This window comes from Piliocolobus tephrosceles, chromosome Y (assembly GCF_002776525.5).
Source record: "Piliocolobus tephrosceles isolate RC106 chromosome Y, ASM277652v3, whole genome shotgun sequence".
In the NCBI taxonomy this organism is placed as follows: domain Eukaryota; kingdom Metazoa; phylum Chordata; class Mammalia; order Primates; family Cercopithecidae; genus Piliocolobus; species Piliocolobus tephrosceles.
The window spans coordinates 25283752-25307350 of NC_045456.1; the positions used below are offsets into that span (position 1 = coordinate 25283752).

General features: G+C 35.9%; 1 protein-coding gene across 6 annotated transcripts in view; it reads right to left on the minus strand.

Moving 5' to 3' along the window:
• LOC111535634 (histone demethylase UTY) overlaps window positions 1–23599 on the minus strand; it is a 227888-nt gene that overhangs the window by 120017 nt on the left and 84272 nt on the right. For all 6 annotated transcript variants that reach the window (XM_026451718.2, XM_026451717.2, XM_026451716.2 and 3 more), the window contains exon 8: window positions 22190–22224. In XM_026451718.2, coding sequence (XP_026307503.1) covers window positions 22190–22224 — 35 coding nt within the window. The remainder of the gene's footprint in view (window positions 1–22189; window positions 22225–23599) is intronic.

Genomic DNA, 23599 nt, shown 5'->3' on the forward strand with positions numbered 1-23599 from the left:
CAGTGATTTCTTAAACATGACACTAAAAGCATAGGTAACAAAGAAACACTAGACTTCTCCAAAATTAAAACTTCTGTGCATCAAAGGACACTATCAAAATAGTGAAAACCACAAAGTTGGAGAAAATATATGCAAATCATGTTATCTGGCAATGGTATTAACATTCAGTATATATGAAGAACTCCTACAATTTGACAACCAAATGCCTCACAACCAATTCGAAAAAGGGCAAAGGATTTGAATAGACAATTCTCCAAGAAGCTATACATGTGGCCAATAAGCACGTGAAAGAATGCTCAAAACCATTAGTTACGGTTATATATAGATATGAGCCCAGGCTGGTCTCAAACTCTTGGCCTCAAGCAATCCTCTTGCTTCAGCCACTGAAAGCACATTATTTTTAAGTGTACCATTTAAGTACATTCCCAATGTTGTGTAACCATCATCACTATTTCCAAAGCGTTTTCATCACTCATAATACGAAATCTGTCACTTTATTAACTCCCTATTCTTTTCTGACTGCATCCTCTGGTAACCTTAACTTTAGATCTTTAAATTGGTCTATTCTGGATATCTCATACAGGTAGATCATAGCATTTATCCTTTCCTGCCTGGCTTTTTTTTTTTTAAGCTCTGTCACCCAGGCTGGAGTGCAGTGGTGCAATCTCAGCTCACTGCAACCTCCGCATCCTGGGTTCAAGAGATTCTCCTACCTCAGCCTCCTGGGTAGCTAGGATTAAAGGCTCATGCCATTACACCCAGCTAATTTTTGTATTTTTAGTACAGATGGGGTTTCACCATGTTGGCCACGATGGTCTTGATCTCTTGACTTCATGATCTGCCCGCCTCAGCCTCCCAAAGTGCTGGGATAACAGGTGTGAGTTACTGCGCCCAGCCCAGCTTATTTCACTCAGTCTTTAAAACAATACAATACAAAACAAAACAAAATACGTTCTTATATACTCATACCCTAAATTCTGAACATTTTTAGAGAAATTAGTACATAAAAGTGTTGTCCTTAGCAAAGCAGTTTGGGAACTATAATGACAGAGGAAACGGTAAGACTTTTGTTTTAGCTTTTTATATTTATTTTAAGCCACAAAAATACATCCACTGAAAATATTAAAATGAAGAAGAATAACCATAAACATTAAAAAAAAAATCTTCATCCAAACAATATGGTGCCTCCACTCCACATCCCCAAGCAATTCTTGAGTTAATAGCACTTAAGACTCATCTTATGCACCAGTCCTAGAATCAGTGATTTCTCCAAGGAGCACTAGTTCCTTTTACTAGAGAACAGTACTAGTAACAAAGGGCAGTAGGTGTGCTTGCTGATATTGTTCATCACTGCTTCAGTTCATCTTGGCTGACAGAACAAGGATATATAGATTTATACATATACATGACAGTTAATTTCCATATAGACACATGTCTGTAGGTGTATTTACATATAAGTTATTGATATAAAAATACCTTAATCCAAACATGAGTTCATACTGATATCACCAGACATAATCCATTTCCCATAGTTCATTTAGTATCCCCCAGTGGCCTATTTGTAGACTCCTACCTCAACAGGGAATAAACTGCTCCCAAGAATACCATTTGTTTTCTTATTTCCAGAATTTCTTATTTTCCTATTTCATCTTCTCATTTCTTTTTCTCCTCTTCTATTTTTCTATTATTTTCTATTTCTTATTTCATTGTCTTATTTATTTGTAGAATCCCAGTATGTTATAGTTTTTGAATTTCTAAAATTCATGTCCATAACAAACACCTTTCCCACTAACAGCACAATTCTTAGGCACAAGACTGTTTTATTTTGTTTAAATGTAGTTTCATTTCCAAAGATCAGCAGATTTCTCCCATTACCCTCTTCAAAGAGATCATGTGATACATTTATGACAAAATTTATTTGGATATAGTCTATGTTCCTTTCTGGAATTTCTTGATCTCACAATTTTTTTTAAATTTTATATGCATTTAAGGTTCATTCTTTAGGCTCTAAAGTTAGATGCTTGCCTTAAATAAGTAACCTAATGTATCCAAGATAATGTCATATATCTAACAACACAGCAGCATGCTAAATGATTTGATGATTCTAACATAACCTGGGGGCTTCATCTAATTATCGCCCCTCTCTAAACTCCCTGAAAACATCTGATCTCATTATTATACTTACTGTTTTCACAAAATGCCAAATAAATAGAGTAACAAAGTACAGAGTCTTTTTGTAATGGCTTCTTTCATTTAACAATGTGTATTTAAGATTCATCTTTGTTGGTACATGAATTCATAGTTCATTCCTTTGCAATATTTAGCAATATTAAACAGTATGTATTAGCACAGTTTTACACACTCACCTAGTGAAATGTATCTTGGTAGTTTCCATTATGCAGCAGTTAGGAATGAAATTATTATAAACATTCATACACAGATTTTTGTTAGGAAATAAGACTTTCAAGTCAGTTTGGAAAATGTGCAGAAGGACTTGTGTAATATGTAAAGTCTGTATTCAGTATTACAATAAACTGTCTTTCAAAGTGGCTGTTTCAATTTGTGTTACCAAAAGCAATGGATTATTAATTTATGCTACTATATAACTTGCCAGATATAACATTGTTAGGCTCTTAAAATTTTAGGCTTTCTAACAGTTGTACACTAATACTTTTTTTGTTTTAATATGAATTTACCTACTAACATCTTTTCACGTTTACGTGCAATCTGAGTATCTTCTTCAATGTGTTTCTCTTCACATATTCTCAACATTTTAAATATTTTCTTCTTCTTATTATTAGGTTTTACAAGTTTCTTGTATCATTCTATAAAGCCCTTAATTTAATACGTGAGTTTTACATATTTTCTCCCACTCTATGGCTCATCTTTTCAATCTTTTAATAGCATGTTCCTGAGATCAAAAGATTTTAATGCTAATTATCAAATATAAGAATTTTTTTCGCAAAGATAGTACAAAGTGTTATATCTCAAAACTAACAATAAAGACAAGTTCTTACATATTTGTACCCTTGTGATCTATTCTGAATTCCATTTTGTGTACAGTGTGAGGTAGAGATCCACATTTTTTTCTGCATAAATGTCCAACTGTTACCATTTTTTTGAAGCACAATCCTACCACCACTGTATCACAGAGAACACTGTCAAAATCAGTTGACTAGACAAGCCCTGGAAGTCAACTGAGACAAAATCAAAAGAAAATTTAGAAAACCAGAATTAGAAGTATAAAATAGCTAGGCGCTCTGGGTCTAGACCAATGTAGTAACAGTATTAGCACGTCCCACCTAAAAGAACAACCTGACCAGGCTCATTCCCATCACCGAAAATACGAAACAGCAGAGCACCCAAAGAAGTGATATAATCCAGTGGATCCCTTTTAATAAATGGTATATTCAAAAGTCCTTTTCTGAGTGCCCTTTCATCCACATAATGCTGAGACTACCTTCCCCCACACAAAGAGGCACCAGTCAGCCTGGCTGTGGAAAGCATCCTCTTCCAGTGAAACAGCACCATTAGAGTGAGAACCTGAAGGAATACTAAATAAACAAACAGAATAACATAGAACCACCAGTATCCTACAAAGGAATTTTTTTTTCTTTAGAACCACAGTCTGGAAGAGTAAAGGCAGAATCTACATCACAAACATGCTTCAATAATCACTTCAAATTCCCTTGAAACAAATCAAAACAATAAAGATCTCAGTAAAGAAATACAAGTTTAAAACATAAGAAATTGAATTACAAAATTTAAAAATGCTACAACAAAACTCAGTGAACAGCTCACTAGCACAGGAGAAATGAAGAGAACATAATCTGTTACAATGAACTTGAGGACTTGGCAACAGAATTTACATTTGCACAACAACAAAAATATCAGATTAAATATATACATAAAATGAGGACCTATGGACCAATAATGAAATGTCAAGCATTTACAACATAAGCATTCATGAATATGATGCACATGTGACAAACAGAGTAAATGGCAAAATTACGGCTAAATGTCACAAATTGACAGAAGACGTAAACCTACTCAAAAGGCCAAGCAGGCTGGATGTGGTGGCTTACGCCAATAATCCCAGCGCCTTGGGAGGCTGAGGTGGGTGGATCACATGAGGTCAGGAGTTTGAGACCAGTTGGCCAAGATGGTGAAACCCTGTCTCTGCTAAAAATACAAAAATCAGCCAGGCGTGGTGGCGGGCGCCTGTAATCTCAGCTACTCACGAGGCTAAGGCAGCAGAACTGCTAGAACCGAGGAGATGGAGGTTGCAGTGAGCTGAGATTGAGCCACTGTACTCCAGCCTGGGTGACAAGAGGGTGACTCCATCTCAAAAAAATAAACAAACAAAACAAAACAAAACAAAACAAAACAAAAAAAGAGGCTGACCAAAGCTCCATGGGATAAATCCAAAAATATCCATGGCAAATATGAATTTCCCACCTGAAACCACAAACAAGAGAGGAAATCATGTATTAGTCAACTGATGGAAGAAAAGATTTTTCAACATAAATTATATCTGGTAAAAATATATGTCAGGAACAAAGAAAAATAAATACATTCTCAGATAAAGAAATTTGTTGGTAGCCAACCTACCACAAAAATTATGATGAAAATCAGAATTCCTCAAAAAGAAATGATAAAAGGAACCTTAGAGAATCTGAAAGAAAAAAAAAAAAAAAGAGCAGACACATGTGTACTCAAAATAAGATTTCAACATATAAGTTTATAAAACTATGCTTGACTATTTTTTAAAAAGTATCTGATATAACATAAAATTATTTTTAAAGTGGGGAAGGTAAAAAGGCAAGGAAATGGCTATAAGGGATGTCCACATTTCAACTGAAGTAGCAAAATGTCGACACTAGAAGTCACATGTGCATACTGTAAATAACTAGAAAAATTAAAGAAAATTATATAGATATTTTCAAACATCCAACTGATATTTCAATATGAAATTTTAAAAAATAAATCACGTAATCCCAAACAGGTCAATAAATTCCTCGATGCAGTATGTAAAGACAACCATGGGTTTAAAAAAAAAAAACAAAACTCACTATATGCCATTTACAAACAATGAGTTTCAAATTTAACACAGAATGAGAGTATGAGAACAGAAAAATGGAAAATAATATTGTAATAATTTTTGGGCAAGTGCGGTGGCTCATGCCTATAATCCCAGGACTTTGAAATGCTATGGCAGATGGATCACTTGAGGTCAGGAGTTTGAGATCAGCCTGGCCAACATGACTAAACCCTGTCTCTACTAAGAGTACAAAAGTTAGCTAGGTGTGGTGTCACACGCCTGTAGTCCCAGCTGCTCAGGAGGCTGAGTCAGGAGAATAACTTGAACCTTGGAAGTGGAGGTGGCAGTGAGCCGAGATCACACCATTGCACTTCAGCCTGGGAAACAGAGCAGACTGTGTCTCAAAAAAAAAAAAATTTTTTTTTTTTTCAAGCAAGTCTCATGGCTCAGCCTCCCAAGCAGCTGGGACTACAGGTGCGTGCCAGCAGGCCCAGTTAATTTTGTGTATTTTTTGTAGAGACGGGGGTGTTTGGTGATGTTGGCCGGGCTAATCTTCAACTCCTGGCCTCAAGTATTTTGCCCATCTTGTGCTCCCAAATTGCTGGGATTACAAGCATGAGCCATGGGGCCCCACCACACCCGGACTTAATATTAATAATAATTTTTAAAGACAAAAATGTGGGTGGGCGTGGTGGCTTACGCCTGTAATCCCCAGCACTTTGGGAGGCCAAGACAGGAGGATCACCTGAGGTCAGGGGTTCAAAACCAGCCTGGCCAACATGGTGAAACCCTATCATCTATACTAAAAATACAAAAATTAGCTGGGTATGGTGGCAGGCACCTGTAATCCCAGTTATTCGGGAGGCTGAGGCGTGAGAATCACTTGAATCCAGGAGGCGGAGTTTGCAGTGAGCCAAGATTACGCCACTACACTAAAGCCTGGGTGACAGAACAAGACTCCATCAAAAAAAAAAAAAAGCACTGACAATGCATGAATGGACTAATACCAGAGAAAATGGTAGAGTAGACAACTCCAAGGACTCATTCCTCCATAAAACATTAAAAACAAAAAACAAACAAACAAAAAACAAAAAAAAACAAGCAAACCCTATCCAAAAACATTAAGGATTTACAGTAGTCATAAAATATAGCACCAAGAGCAGAGCCTGACAGGAAAAGCTGGGGAGAAAGATTCTTTGGGAAATTAGGACATTCAAAAGTGCCAGTGTCTACTGGGATACCACACTCATGTCCAGAAAAAGATTCATGCTTGCTTGATGAAAACCATAAGAATTCACCTTTACCTGATTTCACTTCTATGTGATTACTCAGGACAAGGAGGAAAACTAAGATTTGTAAGCTTACTTATGTATTGGAGTTGTTCCACACCAAAAAGACAATTTATAAAGGGGAAAATGTTTCAGAGGTTTCTTTTCTTTTCCATTCTTTTCACTCTCTCTTTTTCACTTATTATATTTTACTCCTGGTGTGCAAAGAAATCTATATATAATGTTAGCTAAATACAAGCTAAAGGAATAGAGATCACACATGAAAAAGAATATCAAGAGTGAACATACCTGGTGACCATCAAATAGGCAAGAATTCCTCATGTGAGGACTTTAGAAGGGAGCAAAGACCACCTGGTAACTATTAAAAGAGGCCATCTGGAGGCAAAACTCCTTATCTGGGAATTGAGATGTAATTAAGTTTCCTTAGTATCTAACGTTAGCATCTGGTTCCAGGCCTCTTTCAACTTTTATAAGTAACTAAAATTTCTACACATCTCTGGAATGCCATGCTGGAATGAATTTTATCATCCTAAACCGTTGGGAGCAAGCCCCCCAAAATCTGGCCATAAATAAAATCTCTGCAGCACTGTGATACGTCCATAATCGCCCTAATGCCCAAGCTGGAAGATTGTGGGTTTATGGGAATAAGGGCAAGGAACACCTGGCCCGCCCAGGGTAGAAACTGCTTAAAGGCATTCTTAAGTCACAAACAAAAGCGTGAGCGATCTGTATCTTAAGTGCGTGTTCCTGCTGCAATTAATTTGGCCCATCACTTCATTTCCCTTCAGGGATAGTTTTAGTTAATTTAATATCTATAGAAACAATGCTAATGACTGGCATGCTGTTACTAAGTATGTGGATAAATCTCTGTTCGGGGCTGTCAGTTCTGAAGGCTGTGAGACCCCTGATTTCCCACTCCACACTCTATATTTCTGTGTGTGTGTCTTTAATTCCTCTAGCGCCGCTGGGTTAGGGTCTCCCTGACTGAGCTGGTGTCGGCACTAAGTTCCCATCTTAAGGTCCATAAATGCTCCTAAGGAAAATTCACCATGGTCCTCTTGATGAGGTACCCAGCTGCACCCTTTTGCAGCATTCTTCTTTTCTAATAAACTTTCCTTTTTCAAATCTATATTGTTGGTAAGTCCACTTTACGCTGAGTCAACCCTGTGCTGGGGTTCTGACACCTTGCCTGGCAAATACAGACTCTGGAAACATAATTTAAACAGTCATTTAAAAACCAGATGTGGACTGCAGTAAGAAACAAAATCAAATTCTGAAGAGAGGGAAGCCACTGTCTTCTAGAACTGACCTCTTAAAGCATTTAAAATGTCAAACAAAACATACTGAACATGTAAAGAAGCAACACATTATTGCCCATTCAAAAAATAAAGATTTCTGGTTTCTAATTTGGCATTTAAGAAGCTGGAAGTCGTCACTCCATCCTAGCAAAGTAAAAATCCAAACAAGCTGAAATATCAATAGTTCTTTTTAGATTCATCAGAGAACTGCGGGTCACAGTGCAAGCCAACAGCCCAAACTGGAGAAAAATGACAGACCAATGCAGGGAATAAGGACTGGCCAGAGCAAACACCCCTGAGCACTATCCTCAGAAGGAAATGGTGCTGTCACAGGGAAATCTGAACTGTGAGTGACAAATTACAGGCGCTCAGCATGGACACATGTGAGAGATACAAACACCAGAGGGACCCAGTTAGCTGGGGCACACACACAGTTTCTGAGTTTTACCTCCAGTTTCTCACAGTGAATAATGAGGGGAAAAAAAATCTGCTAGTCTAGCTTTCCTGTCCTGTATCAACCTGTGAAAAAAAATCTGAGAAGCACTGTGAAGTTGACAGTTCAGAGGCACAGACTCATTAAAGACTGAAACCTAAATCACAGACCTAAATACAACGCTCCTATACTCCCCATCACACTTACCACAACATTAGTAAGCGGGATGTGTGTGGGTATATTTATATATATACATCTAGTGACCAGGTACGGATATCAAGAAAAAAATAACCAAAAAGGCAAAACAAGAACAACAACAACAAAAAACACAGCTGGAAGAGACACAGCAAGCATCAGAACCAAACTCAATTATGACATGGATGTTGCGAATATTAGACTAGCAATGTAAGATAATTGTAAATTAAGATCCAAAGAGATTTAACTGATAAAGTAGACAACAGAAACAGGTAAAGGAAAGAGAGAGAACTCCTAAGAACCAAAGAGAAATGCTAGAGATAGAAAATAATGTAACAGAAAAGAAGAATACCTTTGAAAACTTACTGGTAAACTAGACAATACTGAGGAAAGAATCTCTCAGCTTGAGGTTATCAACAGAAACTTCCTAAACTGAAAAATGAAAAAAAAGTGAGAGAATGACAAAAAGTGTGAATTATCTATACCAGGAATTATAGAAAAAGAAACAGATAAAATATCGGAAACAAAAGTGAGAATATCCACTAATGAATCTCAGATACAAAACCACAGATGGTGGAAGCTCATGGAACACAGGGCAGAATAAATGCCCACATGTTTACACATAGGCATATCATTTTCAGACTATACAAAATCAAGACAAAGAAAAATACTGAAAGAAACTAGAAGAAAAAAAAAAAAATCAGACAGCAACGTTAAGTATTACCTGTGTCTTCTCCTTAGAAACCATGAAAGTAAAAAGAGGAGTGAAATGTCTCTAGTGTTTACAGGGAAAAAATAAAATAAAATAAACCACCAACCAGGGACTTTATCCCCTGATAAACTGTTCTTCCAAAATGAAGAACACAAAAGGACCCACTCAGAAAAATTAAAAAGGAAAGCAGTTGATGCCAATACACCTGCACTGTAACAAATGGTAAAACAAATTATTAGAGAGAAGGAAATTGATAATAGTCAGAAACTCAATATTCATAAAGAAGAGCATCAAAAAAGGGGTAAGTGGAGACAATATTAAACACTTATAAAAATCCTTAGTTGATCTAACAAATATCGGTTCATTTAAAACAATATAAGTGAAATGAATAGCAAGAATGATACAGGGAGAGGGAAACAGAATTAGGATTATCTTATTATTCTAAAGTACTCTCACTACCAGTGAAGGGATAAAGAAAAATAGTGCTGTTTTATAGTGGACTTCTATTAGTGCACAATTAGGAGTAAGTGACAGCCTGGGCATGGTGGCTCACGCCTGTAATCCTAGCACTTTGGGAGATGGAGTGAGTGGATCACCTGACTCTGGAGTTTGAGATCATGGTGAAACCCAGTCTCTACTAAAAATGCAAAAATTAGCCAGCCATGGTGGCGCATGCCTGTAATCCTACCTATTCAGGAGACTGATTATTTCAGGAGAATTGCCCGAACCTGGGAGGGGGAGGTTGCAGTGAGCAGAGATTGCTCCATTGTACTCCAGCCTAGGCAACAAAAGTGAAACTCTGTTTTGGGTAGGGGAGAAAAAAAAGAGTGCGACAGTAAGACAGGAGTGAATATGGAATCATATAATGCTCAATTAAAACCACAAAAGGTGGAAACAAGTCGGAGACAAAAACAGAAATGGAAAGAAATGGTAACAAACAAAACAAGCAGATATTAATCAAATTAAACTCACATCACACCTAACAACTTTTTCAGTAAATGACAGATTGTGTAAATTACAGTGGTCCCATAAGATTGTAATGGATCTGAAAAATTCTTACCCCAGGTGGCATCACAGCCATGTTAAAGTCTTAGTGCCATGGAACACTTGTGTTTGTGGTGATGTCGAGGTAAACTTATTGCACTGCCAGTTGCCTAGAAGTGCAGAACAGTATACATACTTGGCAATGATAATAAATGACCTCTTACTGATTTATGTATTTATTATATTTATTGTTATTTTAGAGTGTACTCTTCCTACTAATTAAAACACCCACCTAAAGTATTTTTTAAAATATTAAAAGTAAATTATATGAAAAGATAAAATATATGCTGCCGGGGACGGTGACTCACACCTGTAATCCCAGCACTTTGGGAGGCCGAGACGGGCGGATCACGAGGTCAGGAGATCGAGACCATCCTGCCTAACACGGTGAAACCCTGTCTCTACTAAAAACACACACACAAAAACTAGCCGGGTGAGGCAGCGGACGCCTGTAGTCCCAGCTACTCGGGAGGCTGAGGCAGGAGAATGGCGGGAACCCGGGAGGCGGAGCTTGCAGTGAGCTGAGATTGCGCCACTGCACTCCAGCCTGGGAGACAGAGCGAGACTCCGTCTCAAAAAAAAAATATATAAATATATGTATATGTATGTATATATATGTATATGTATATATACATATATGCTAATTGTAATTAAAAAAAAAAAACCCTGGAAACACAGCAGACTTCAAGCCAAGCAACGTTTTCTGGGATAAAGAGCAGCACTACATAGTAACAAAGGGGTCCACTCTCCAAGAAGACAACAATCCTTAACATTTATGCACCTAACAATGGATAAATAAGGCAAAAATTGGCAGAACACCAAGGAAACACAGATGAATTCAATAGCTGGGGAGAATTTAACATATATTTATTAGAAATAAAAAAATCAGAAAGCAATCAATAAAAACATAGAAACAGTGGAAATCAACAACATGTCGACCAACTGAATATATAGTCATCCCTTGATACTCATGGAATGAGTATCATGGGACACCAAAATCCACACATACTCAAGCTCCACAAATTACTCTGTGTAACCAGGGTATGTAAGAGTCAGCTCTCTGTATTCCTGGGTTTTCATCCCACAAACACCACATTTTCAACCTACATTTGGTTTTGGAAGTGGAGCCTGTAGCAGTAGGAGAATACACATTCTTCTTAAATTCAAATCAATATTCACAAAGTCACAACACATTCTGTGACATAAAATATACCCTTAACAAATTTCAAAGAATAAGAAATCATACAATGGGTGGAGGGCAGCTTGAATCTACAAATCAGACTTAAACTAGAAGTCAATACAATTGAACGGACTGGTAAATCTCTAACATAGTTCAAGATTAAATAGCACTCTCCTATTTTAATTTAGGAATTGACAGTATAAACTAGAATAAAACTAAAAGGACTGGTTAATCTCCAAAACAGTTCAAGATTAAATAGTACCCTCCTATTACAGCACTAGTAAGAAGAGTTCTCAAGAAAATAAAAAGAAATTATTTTGAATTAAATGAAAATGAAAACAAAACTCATAAAAGTTTGTGGGATGGAGCAAAAGCACTGAATGAACACATCAAAAAAGAGAACATACTGGGCAGGCTGCAGTGGCTTATGCCTACAATCCCAGCACTTTGAGAGGCCAAGGCAGGAGGATCACCTGAGGTCAGGAGTTTGAGACCAGCCTGGCCAACATGGCGAAACCCTGTCTCTATTAAAAATGCAAAAATTAGGCAGGTGTGGTGGCTGGCACCTGTAATCCCAGTTACTTGGAAGGTTGAGGCAGGAAGATTCCTTCAGCCTGGGAGGTGGAGGTTGCAGTGAACTGAGACTGCACCACTGAGCTACAGCCTGGGCAACAGAGTGAGACTGTGTCAAAAAAAAAAAAAAAAAAAAAAAAACTGACTGGGCGCGGTGGCTCACTCCTGTAATCCCAGCACTTTGGGAGGCTGAGGTGGGCAGATCATGAGATGAGGAGATCAAAAACATCCTGGCTAAAACGGTGAAATCCCATCTCTACTAAAAATACAAAAAATTAGCTGGGCACGCTGGTGGGCACCAGTAGTCGCAGCCACCTGGGTGGCAATGCAGGAGAATGGCGTGAACTGGAAGGTAGAGCTTGCAGTGAACCAAGATGATGCCACTGCACTCTAGCCTGGACAAGAGAGCAAGACCTGTCTCAAAAAAAAAAAAAAAAAAAAAAGTACTGAAAATCGATCACTTATGCATACACCTTAAAAAATATGAAAGAGCAAATTAAAAATTAAAATATTACGTAATAAAAATTAGAACAGAATGCAATCAAACTGAAAACAGGAAATCAATAAAAAACAAGTCAATGAAACCAAACTAGTTCTGTGAAAAGATCCACACATTAGTAAGCCCCTACCTTTCAGGTTAACAAAAAAAGAAATAAGACACAAATAACTCACATCAGAAATGAAAGCGCAAATATAGCTATGGATGCCGTGGACAATAAAAAGGATAATAAAAGAATTCAATAAAAAAATGCCCAAAAAATGTAGAGGAAGTGAACCAACTTCTTGAAATAGATTTGCCAAAACTCACATAATCTGAATAAGTACATATCTAGTAAAAAAAAATCAAGGCAATAACAAATAATTTTCTAAGAAAGAAGGGCTGTAGGCCTACATCATCTCACTGGTGAATTCTACCAACATTAGGGGAAAAAAACTACAATTCTCTGTAATCTCTTTAAAGAGAAAGAAACAAAGTACTTGCTAACTCATTTTACATGGCCAGTACTACCCTAAATCCAAAATCAGAAAGACATTTCAAAAAGCAAAAACTACAAATCAAAATATCTTGTAAATACGACATGAAAATGCTCAGCAAAATACTAGCAAATGAAATACAACAACCTATTTTGCAATCCAACCAAGTGGGATTTATCCCAGATGTGCAGAGACAGTTTAATTGAAAATCAGTTAATGTAACCCATTACATCAAAGGGCTTAAAAAAAAAAAAATCACATGACGGCAGGCCATGGGGATCACTGTAATCCCAACACTATGGGAGGCTTAGGTGGGCAGATGGCTTGAACTTAGGAGTTCAAGACCAGCCTGGGTAACATGGTGAAACCCTGACTCCACTAAAAATACAAAAATTAGCCAGGTATGGTGGTGCAGGCCTGTATTACCAGCTACTCTAGAGGCTGAGGTGGGAGGATTGCTTGAGACTAGGAGGCAGAGGTTGCAGTGAGCTCAGAGCACACCACTATATTCCAGCCTGGGCAACAGAGTGAGACCAAATCTCAAAAAATATTAGTAATTAAAAAATAAAAGGTTTACAGATTGGGAAGGAAGAAATAAAACTGCTCTCTTCATGGACAAGATAATGTATGTAGACAATGTGAAGGAAGTGACCAAAAAAAAAACCTCTTGAAATTTTTAACTCACAATCGCATGATCTGAGGGTGATACAAAGAAAGACAACTGTTTCTTTATTTGAGATGGAGTTTCACTTGTGTTATGCAGGCTGGAGTGGAATGGTGTAATCTTGGCTCACAGCAAGCTCCACCTCCCAGGTTCAAGTGATTCTTCAGCCTCAGCCTCCCAAGTAGTTGGGATTATAGGCAAGTGCCACCAGGCCTGCCTAATTTTTTTCTATTTTTAGTAGAGATGGGGGTTTCATCATGCTAGCCAAGCCTGTATCCAACTCCTGACTTCGGGTGATACTCTCCTTGGACTCCCAAAGTATTAGGATTACAGATATGAGCCACTGTGCCCCACCAATTGTTTCTTAAATATCTGCAATAAACTAGCAGAATTTGGTATTAAAAATACAATACTCTTTACATAGCATTCCCAAAATAAAGTAGGTATTATTCCAGCAAACATGTACAAGATCTATATGAGGAAAATAACAACAACAAAAAAACAAACTGATTAGATACCAAAGAAGAAATAGAGAAATATTCCTGGAAAAGAAGACTCAATTCTAACAAGTTATTACACTTTGTGGATATAAACCAGTATTACTGTTTACATGAAGAGATATATTTGTAGTACGTACTGCCTTAGAATATTGTACAATTTTTTTTTTTAAGTATATAGTTTCTTGCTCTGTCTTCGAGACAGCAGGGCAGCTATCAAAGTTAACTATAATCTCCAACTCCCGGGCTCAAACAATGTGCCCGCTTCAGTATCCTGAATATCTAGGAGACGTATGTACCACTATACCTGGCTAATTTTTGTACTTTTTGCTATGTTGCCCAGTCTGGTGTTGAACTTTTGACCTCAAAAGATTCTCTCATCTCAGCCTCGAAAGTGCTGAGATTACAGAAATGAGCCACTGCATGTAGCTAAAACAAATTTTTTTTAGACTTTCGTGAAGACAGTCTTGTCATGTTACCCAAGCTGGTCTCATACTCCTGGCCTCAAGGGATCCTCTGACCTCAGCCTCTCAAAGCACTGGGATTACAGGTGTGAGCCACTAAGTCCGGCAGTTCTTCTGTGTCTCAACCTCTGTTTACAAAGAGCTCTCCAGAATAGACTTTTGTGAGCTATTTTAATTTCTCTAACAAGGATTATTCCACCTTTGCCATTTCATATTTTGTATACACATGCAACTTCTTTTTCTTGAAGCAACTTTTGAATGTTCTGTCTGCTTTTATTCACCAGGGGAAGAACATTAAGGCATACGTTCTAAAAATTTCTACATTATTAATTTCTGAGTGTCTATTTCATTTATATCCCATTCAAAACATTTTCTTATAATATAATATGAACTTAAATTCATAGAGTAAGACTATGCCTAATGCAATATTCTTTTACATAAAAACTGGATTTGGCTTACCTTTTACATAGAATTTTTGTGTTTGTCTATGTGAATAAAGTCTGCCTTTAAGTACCAAAACTTTTGGTGCTAAAACTAATTCTAACTTATGAATTACTTTAAGAAACAATGTAGGCTGGGAGTGGTGATTATTAATCCTGTGATCCCAGCACTTTGGGAGGCTAAGGTGGGCAGATCATTTGAGGTTAGGAGTTCGAGACCAGTCTAGCCAACACGGCAAAACCTTGTATCTACAAAAATGCAAAACTTAGTCAGGCATGGTGGCACGTGCTGTAATCTCATGGGCTTGTAATCCCAGCTGCTCTGGAGGGTGAGGCAGGGTAACTGCTTGCATACGGGAGGAGGAGGTTGCAGTGAGGTAAGATTGCACCACTGCCCTCCAACCTGGATGACAGAGCAAGACTCTGTCAAAAATCAATCAACCAATCAATCAATCAATATATCAAGTAAACATTCCATTCATGTTTAAAATAGCTTAAATGAAGAATTATTCATAGTAACATTATTTCTAATTTTCACAATTAATTAAACTGTTCAAAGTATATCACTGACATTATACAATACAGCTCTACTTGTACTAATAGTAACTTCCAAGACATAAGTTAAAAAAAAAAAAAAAAAAGAATCAAAGAGAATATGCTTACTACATATAATTTGAATAAAGGAAAACAAAAACAAATTATATAAATATATGTGTGAATTTACCTAAACAATTAAAAGATTTTTGTACAATACTCAAACAACTATTAACACTGGTGGCTGCTTTGGAAATACAGTTAGAGGCAGACGGAGGAAGAATTCACAGACCCCCCCCCCTTTTCATTCTGTACAAACACATGCAAAATTATGCAGTATTATAATAACAAAATGAATGTTAAAATATCATTAGTTTCTAAATCTGAAAGACTAGTCAGAAAATCCATCTTTAAAAACCATCTGGTTTTCCTTTAAAATTTTTTCTATTAAATTTTAATTTCTGGCTGGGAGCAGTGACTCATGCCTGTAATCCCAGCATTTTGGGAAGCTGAGGTGGGTGCATTACCTGAGGTCAAGAGTTTGAGACCAGCCTGGCAAATGTGGTGAAACCCCTTCTCTACTAAAAATACAAAAATCAGCTGGGCATGGTGGCAGGCGCCTATAATGCCAGCTACTAGGGAGGCTGAGACCGGAGAAACGCTTGAACCCGAAAGGTGGAGGTTGCAGTGAGCCGAGATCACACCATTGCACTCCAGCCTGGGCAACAACAGTGAAACTCTGTCTCAATAACAAAAAAAAAAAAAAAAAAAAAAAAAAAAAAAAAATTAATTTATGTCAATAAGACTGGAGCAGCAACTCACCCATTCAAGTTTTCTACTTCTGAGTAAAATTTCATCATTTATGTTCTGCCAGGAAAAAGCTTCTAGATTTTAACAGTTGTTATATTTTTATACAGTAGTTTGAAAATATCTTCTATTAACACATCTGTAACCCTGTAGCAAATTTCTCCACTACTTCTAACATTTTTGCTTTTTTTCACCTGTCAGAAATATCCATTTGATCTTTTCAAGGATTCAACTTCTGGATTCATTTAGGCAATTTCTAAATACAAAACTAAAATAAAGTAGGCTTAAGGAGTTACTGTGCTAAAAATATGTACAAATAATACCAAAAGATGATGAAATGCTCCTGTTATCTTATTACAACGAACAAAAAAGAGCCAAGAAGAAAACTAATACATTTAGAGATGTTATTGCATATGTTGCATGCAAACAGCATTTGTGGATACTTACTTTATATATGTGTCTTTAAACATTTCACAACTTGCATTATATTAAAGATCAAATAACATTCCATTGTGTATATATTTAGATACACCCTCCCTGTTTTCTTTATCCATTCATCTTTCAATGACCATGTAGTTTGTTTCTATATCTTGGCTGTTGCAAATAATCCTACAATTAATATGAAGTGGAGACACATGCTGATGTTGTTTTCTTTGGATATACATGAAGTGAATGGCCGGATTATATGGTAGCTCTATTTTTAATTTTTAAAGTAACCTTCATCTGTTTTCCGTAATGGCAGTACCAATTTATATCCCCCACCAGGACTGTATGGTTCATTCTCTTTTCTCCACATCCTCAGTAACACTTTTAACTTTTTGATAACATCCACTGATATAGTGAGGCTTTGTACCCCCACCCAAATCTCATCTTCAGTTGTAATCCCCACTAATACCCAAGTGTCAAAGGAGAAACCAGGTGCATGGGGGTGGTTTCCTCTATGCTGTTTTTGTGACAGTGAGTTCTCACAAGATCTAATGGTTTTATTAGGGCCTCTTCCTTCTCTGCTTGACAATTCTGCTTTCTGCCGCCTTGTGAAGAAGGTGCCTGCTTTCCCTCACCTTCTGCCATGATTCTCAGTTTCTTGAGGACTCTCCAGTCCCACAGAACCGTGAGTCAATTAAACCTCTTTCTTTTCTAAATCTCCCAGTCTTGGGTATGTCTTTATCAGCAGTGTGAAAATGGACTAATATAGCCTCCTAAGATACGTGGTGATATTTCACGATGGACTTGATTTGAAATTTCCTCATTAGTTTTACTAAGCAGTATGTCATATACTTGTTGACTGTTAGTATACTTGCTTTGGAAAAATGTCTATCCAGGTCTTTTTGCCCACTTTTACTTGTAGGTTACTTTTTGGTTACTGAGTAATATGGATTTTGGATATATTTGGGGTATTAACCCTTATTTGAATTTATGGTTTCCAAGTACCATCTCCCAAACTTCCTGGATGCTTCTAACTTTGTTGACTGCTTTCTTTGCTGTATACAAGCTTTTTAGTTTGATGCAATCCACCTATTTTTACTTTTATTACCTATGTCTTTAGTGCCATATCCAGAAAAATCACTGCTAAGATCAATGTCATGCAGCTTTCCCTGCTGTTTTCTATTATGGTTTTAAGTCTTATGTTTATAAGTCCTCAATTCATTTTGAGTTGCTTTTTGCATACAGTGTAAGATAAAAATCTAATTCCATTTTTATACATGTGGATGTCCAGCTTTCCCAAAACAACTTACTGAAAAGACTATCCTTTTCCACTGTATTTTCTTGGATCCTTTGTCAAATATCAGCTGACCCTATGTATGTGGGGTTTTCTTCCAGGTTGTCTATAAAGTGCCATTGGTCTACGTATTTTTTTACATACCAGTCACTATTTTACCATTTTCATTACTATCACTTTATAATATATTCTGAAATCAGGAAGTGTAATGGCCCAGCCTTGTTTATCTTGTCCAAGATTCCTTTAGTTCTTCAGGGTGTCTTCTGATTCTACACAAATTTTACAATAGTTTTTTGTATTTCTGTGCAAATGCCACTGGAATTTTGAGACATCACTTAGTGTAGTATGTACATTATGATAAATACTGATTCTTCTAATCCATGAACATGGAGAGACCTTGCTATTTATTTCTGTCATCTTCAGTTTCCTTCACTGATGTTTAATATATTCCAGGCTACAGATCTTTCCATTTTTTTGGGGGGGAGGATTCGTTATTAACACATACAAATACTATGATGTTTGTATGTTAACTCTGTACCCTGAAGCTTTAACAAATTTGGTTTTGTTTTCTTTTTAGTTGTAATAATTTTTCCTGGAGGTGTTAATTAGGTTTTTTTTTTTAAAAAAAAAAAAAAAAACAAGATCATGACTTCTGCAAACCAAGACTTCTTTTCCTTTTTCTTCCCAGTAAGTATTTTTCTATCTCTTTATCATGCCTAACTGCTCTGGCTAGGACTTCTAGTTCCATGTGGAACAGGAGTAGTAAAAGTGGGCATCCTTGTCTTGCTCCTGATCTTAGTGAAAAAACTTTCCATTATCCCCAATTGAGTATGATGTTAACTGTAGATCTGTGATATATGGCCTTAATTATGTTGAGATACATTCCTTATGTAATTTATTGAGAATTTTTATCATGAGAAAACATTGAGTTTTTGTCAAATGCTTTTAATCCAGCTACTGAGATAATCACATAATCATCTATCTTTCATTATATTTATGTAGTATATCACATTGATCAGTTTGTCAATGTTTGCATGATCACTACATCCTACGGATAACGGCCTCTTGATCATAGTTATGTTAGCCTTTCAATGTATAACTGACTTTGGATTGGCAATATCTTTTGGTACTTTTATCTCTCGTTAGTATTTTTGCTGGTATTTTATTAAGAACTTACACTGATTTTAGCAATTAATGTCACCATCGTAACAACAAAGTAAGGGTAAACCATATGTTTATCCAAAAAGCTACAAAGCCTATTTAACTGGCTATTGAAAGATTATGAAAAAGAAAAGCTCTGCAAATTTTAGAAAATGTATTTATCAGGTGACAGAAGATACTAAAAGGATATGAGAAAACCTAGCTGACAGTCTTTCCTTTACTGGTTAAAAATTAGGAAAATCAAAAGAACCTACATATGTATTCACACAATACTACATTTTACACTTCAGCCTACTTATAGAAGATAAATGCTTGTATCAGAATTTTTTAAATTAGGAGGACATTCTTATATTAACAAGAAAGGTATCACTGAGATAAAGAATTCCACTGAATATGTCCACTGACATGAAAGCACACTACCCATTTTTCCACTTTTGAGAAGACTGTACTCAGTTTAGACTTCATGTTCCCACTCTACTATACTGACCTCTACTACACAAAGAACAGGTATAGTCTAATTTTTAAAGATTCAAATATAAAAATTCTGTAACTTCAGTGATTACTCACTGAAGAATTTTTTATGTTTGTATCTTTAAAAATTAGATTATAGGTCATTTAAAATTCATACTTTTTTTGATACAAATTGAGATTATTTTAATATCTTCAACTGTACAAACCATACTAATAGGTAGAATGCATTTAAAATTAGTTTCTCTCTATCATGTGATATGTGTCCACACCCAAATCTCACCTTGAATTGTAGTCCTCATAATCCCCCTGTACCGCAGGAGGGACCCAATGGGAGATATTAGTAATTTAATAATGGGGGCAGTTACCCTCATGCTATTCTCATAATAGTGGGTTCTCAAAAATCTGGTGTTTTTATAGGAGGCTTTTCCCTCATTGCTCAGCACTTCTCCTTCCTGTAACCATGTAAAGAAGGATGTGTTTGTTTCTCTTCTGCATGATTGTTAAGTTTCTTGAAGCCTCCCCAGCCATGCTGAACTGAGCCAATTAAACCTCTTTCCTTTATATATTACCCAGTTTAGGGGATGTCTTTTTTAGCAGCATGAGAATAGACTAATACATCAGGCATGTTTAATGTTAGAATCAAAAATAGTTTCAAGATATTTTACTGTCAAGTGTAATTTTCACCAGCTCTTGTTATTTATTGGGGTCATAAAAAATTATCTAACTGGGGCCAAGCACAGTGCCTCACAACTGTAATCCCAGCACTTTGGGAGGATGAAATACAAGGATCACTTCAGCCCAGGTGTTTTGAGATCAGCTTTAAAAACACAGCAAGACCCTATCTGTAATAAAAATTAAAATAAACTGGCTTGCAATGTTAGTAGTCCAAGTTACTCCAGGGATTGAAAGGGAGAATGGCTTGAGTCGAGGAGTTCAAGGCTGCAGTGAACTAAAATTGTCCCCCTAATGTGCTCCAGCTTGGGCAACAAGGGACACCTGATCTCTTAAAAAATAAAATAAAAATAAAATTACTTTTCCTATATCAAAAGATTAAGAAAATGTTTTTAAAACAGCAACAACATAATAAATGAAAAAAATACATACCCTAAACTTGGAATGGCACATTAAGAATTTTTATTCACAACACTCATGAAAAAGATGGGCAATTCTTAACCCATTTATGCCTAGTGTTCCACTATTGGAACGCTAAGCATGTGGGGGTTTTTTATATCCTACTGCTTAAGGTCATCGCCAAGGTATGTCTGCAAAAATTAAAAAAATTGCAACCTCCACCACAAATGGATTCAAATGCATTCTGTAAAACAAAATCAATCCCTAGGTTAGAATACCCCAACCTGAAGGTGTATCAACTTTGATTCAGTAAATCTAAGGCCACTGTGTGTATCTTGTGGAGCACAGGTAGAAGTGAAGTAGAGAAACATACAGATAACTCTTAAAAACTTCCCATGAAGCTTGTCACAGCTGAATTAAAGAACCAGCCAGTTAAATGTTCTGTGTCTTACTGCATGTCATAGTAACATGAAGAATGGAAAATACACCATCTTTCCTGTCTTGGATATAATCCTGCACCAAATCTACATCTCTACATCACTATTTTCTACTTGTACTAGAAACATAAGGGCAGACCTAAAAAATTACATATGTGTGTTAATAAGCTTCCCCCAACATGAAATCGTTTGTTTTTTGTTTTTCCTTAAGACAGGCTCTCACTCTGCCACACAAGTTGGAGTGCAGTATCACACCACACTGCAGCCTCTGACTCCTCAAGCAAACCTCCAGCCTCAGCCCTCAAAGTAGCTGGAACTACAGGCACATGCCACTACACTTAGCTAACTATTAATTGTACAGACAAGTCTCACACTTTGTTGCCCAGGCTAGTGTCAAACACCTGGGCTCCTGCATCGGCCTCTCAAAATGCTGAAATTAAGATATGAGCCACCATGCCCAACATGGTTATTAAATCTCTCTTTATTTCACAATTTAAATTCAAAATGTTCAGCTACTCATAATATACAGAAACACTCCCAATTTTTGTAAGTCTACCAACTCCACCACAAACTGTTAATCCATGTTACTAGTCTTAATACTATATAACAAAATCTGCTACAGAAAGCAAAGTATTTAAAAAAAAAGCTAAAATAACTTTAAAAACAGCCCTGAAGTAGTGATAACTATCATTTCAAATGGTATGATGTTTAAAAGATAACTCATTCTTAAAGAAAAACAGAAAACTTCAATAACAATGACTTACTACAATCATTCATGAATACTTTAAAATAAAAGTAGACATAACATCCAGGGTTAGAGGAAAGCTTTTTAAATAAAGGTATAGAGGCAAATTATATTAAGTCAAAGCACTGCATACATGGCCAATATTGTATTTGGGAAATAAATTAAAATACAGAGTTTAAGGTAGTTACAGAAACTGCTATATACAAACAGTAAATACAAATCTTAAATTCCTTCATTTGTCTTTAACAATTTATTCACTAAAAATTTCAAACAAATTTAATGAGAGTAAAATACAAAATATATGAAAGAGTATAATGCCCACAACTCAAATTGTCTAGTATATTTATTTCATTTAAAGCGTGATATCTTCAAGTACATTTCATTTCATCTAAAGCATAGGTGACTGTTTTATTTTTGTTCTTAAATTAAAACACTTACCTGGGTTTCATACAAATGGGCAATATGAAATTGAACTGCAATGGATCATGGGAAAAGATCAGTTACAGTACAGTCTAATGTAATAAAGTAACAAAAAGTAGAGATAATATAAAATGTCAGACATAGGCAAATGCTATAAGTATGGAATATACATTTGACTAGCAGTGCAACTTCTGTTTTAGACAATATGCAATTAAACCTAACAAAGATCATGCCAAAAAAAAAAAATAAAAATTAAGTAATATTGTAACCTATTTATAAGTCTAATAATCATCAAAATCCACAACACGTAAGTGTACATCATAAAAAGTTCTTAATCAGAGTATTAAGAAAACATAAGCATTTAAGTTTACATATCTCAACACATGGTATTCAAAATTTTACCTTAAAAACATAATATTTACTCTGTAATCAAGAAATGTTTTTCAATGTGTATGCTTTTTCTTTATATTAAATCTTTTATTAACAACTTTTTTTAGGTTATAGATCAAATACTAGTAACAACATAAGGAAACTTAGTTTTCTTTTAATTCTTCAGAAATAGATCACTGTGATCAAGAACAAACACAAATAGTCAAACTACCTAAAGAGCAAGACTTCAAAATAATTTATTTGAAGACTCAAATAAGGCAGACTATTTGGTTTCTTTTTGCAGCCCTTCTTAATGCCCAATTTCCCATCACCAGAGCACACAACAAAATCACAACAGATAATTACAAGTCCAAATATTTGAATTTTATAGTTTTTATTCATCCATAATAAACACCTTTTCTTGTTTTAAGATATATCTTTTAAAACTTTCAAAATTATAAACAGAATTTATATTTTTATATAATTCTAAATTCTATATAAAATTTATATTTTTAAAGAAAAGCCCCATAGCAATCATGAAATTCTGATATCCCTTTGTCTCTCCTCCCTTCTGAATCATCGCTCCTTGCTTCTCCTCACACCATTTCTCTCAACCTCCTAAAAATAAATTATACCTGGGATGGTTGATACAATTAACAATTCCTAGCTAAACTCTTTCAGATTTTGGTTTAGTGAACCTGGGTAAATGTCTGGAAAGCAGCTTTCCAGTAAGTTCCCCATATCTAAAATTGGAGAACAATGCATTAGATAACCATAAATTCCTTTCCATAAGACAAAAATTACTCCAAAATTTTATAATTAACTAAAATCAAACAAATTTTGTGAAACTAAGTTATTGCTTTGGAAAAGACAAATATAAAACGTAATCAGCCATAAAGTAAAACTTTTTTTTTAAATAAAAAGTATGATTTCAAGACAATAACCTCTCTCCCCCAGAAAACAAAAACAACAAAAGAAAAATGTCATATATGCACACACAGCCTCTGTGGTTTACACAGGTTGAGAGGTTTTCTTCATCTTCCTCCCCTTTTTAGAGTT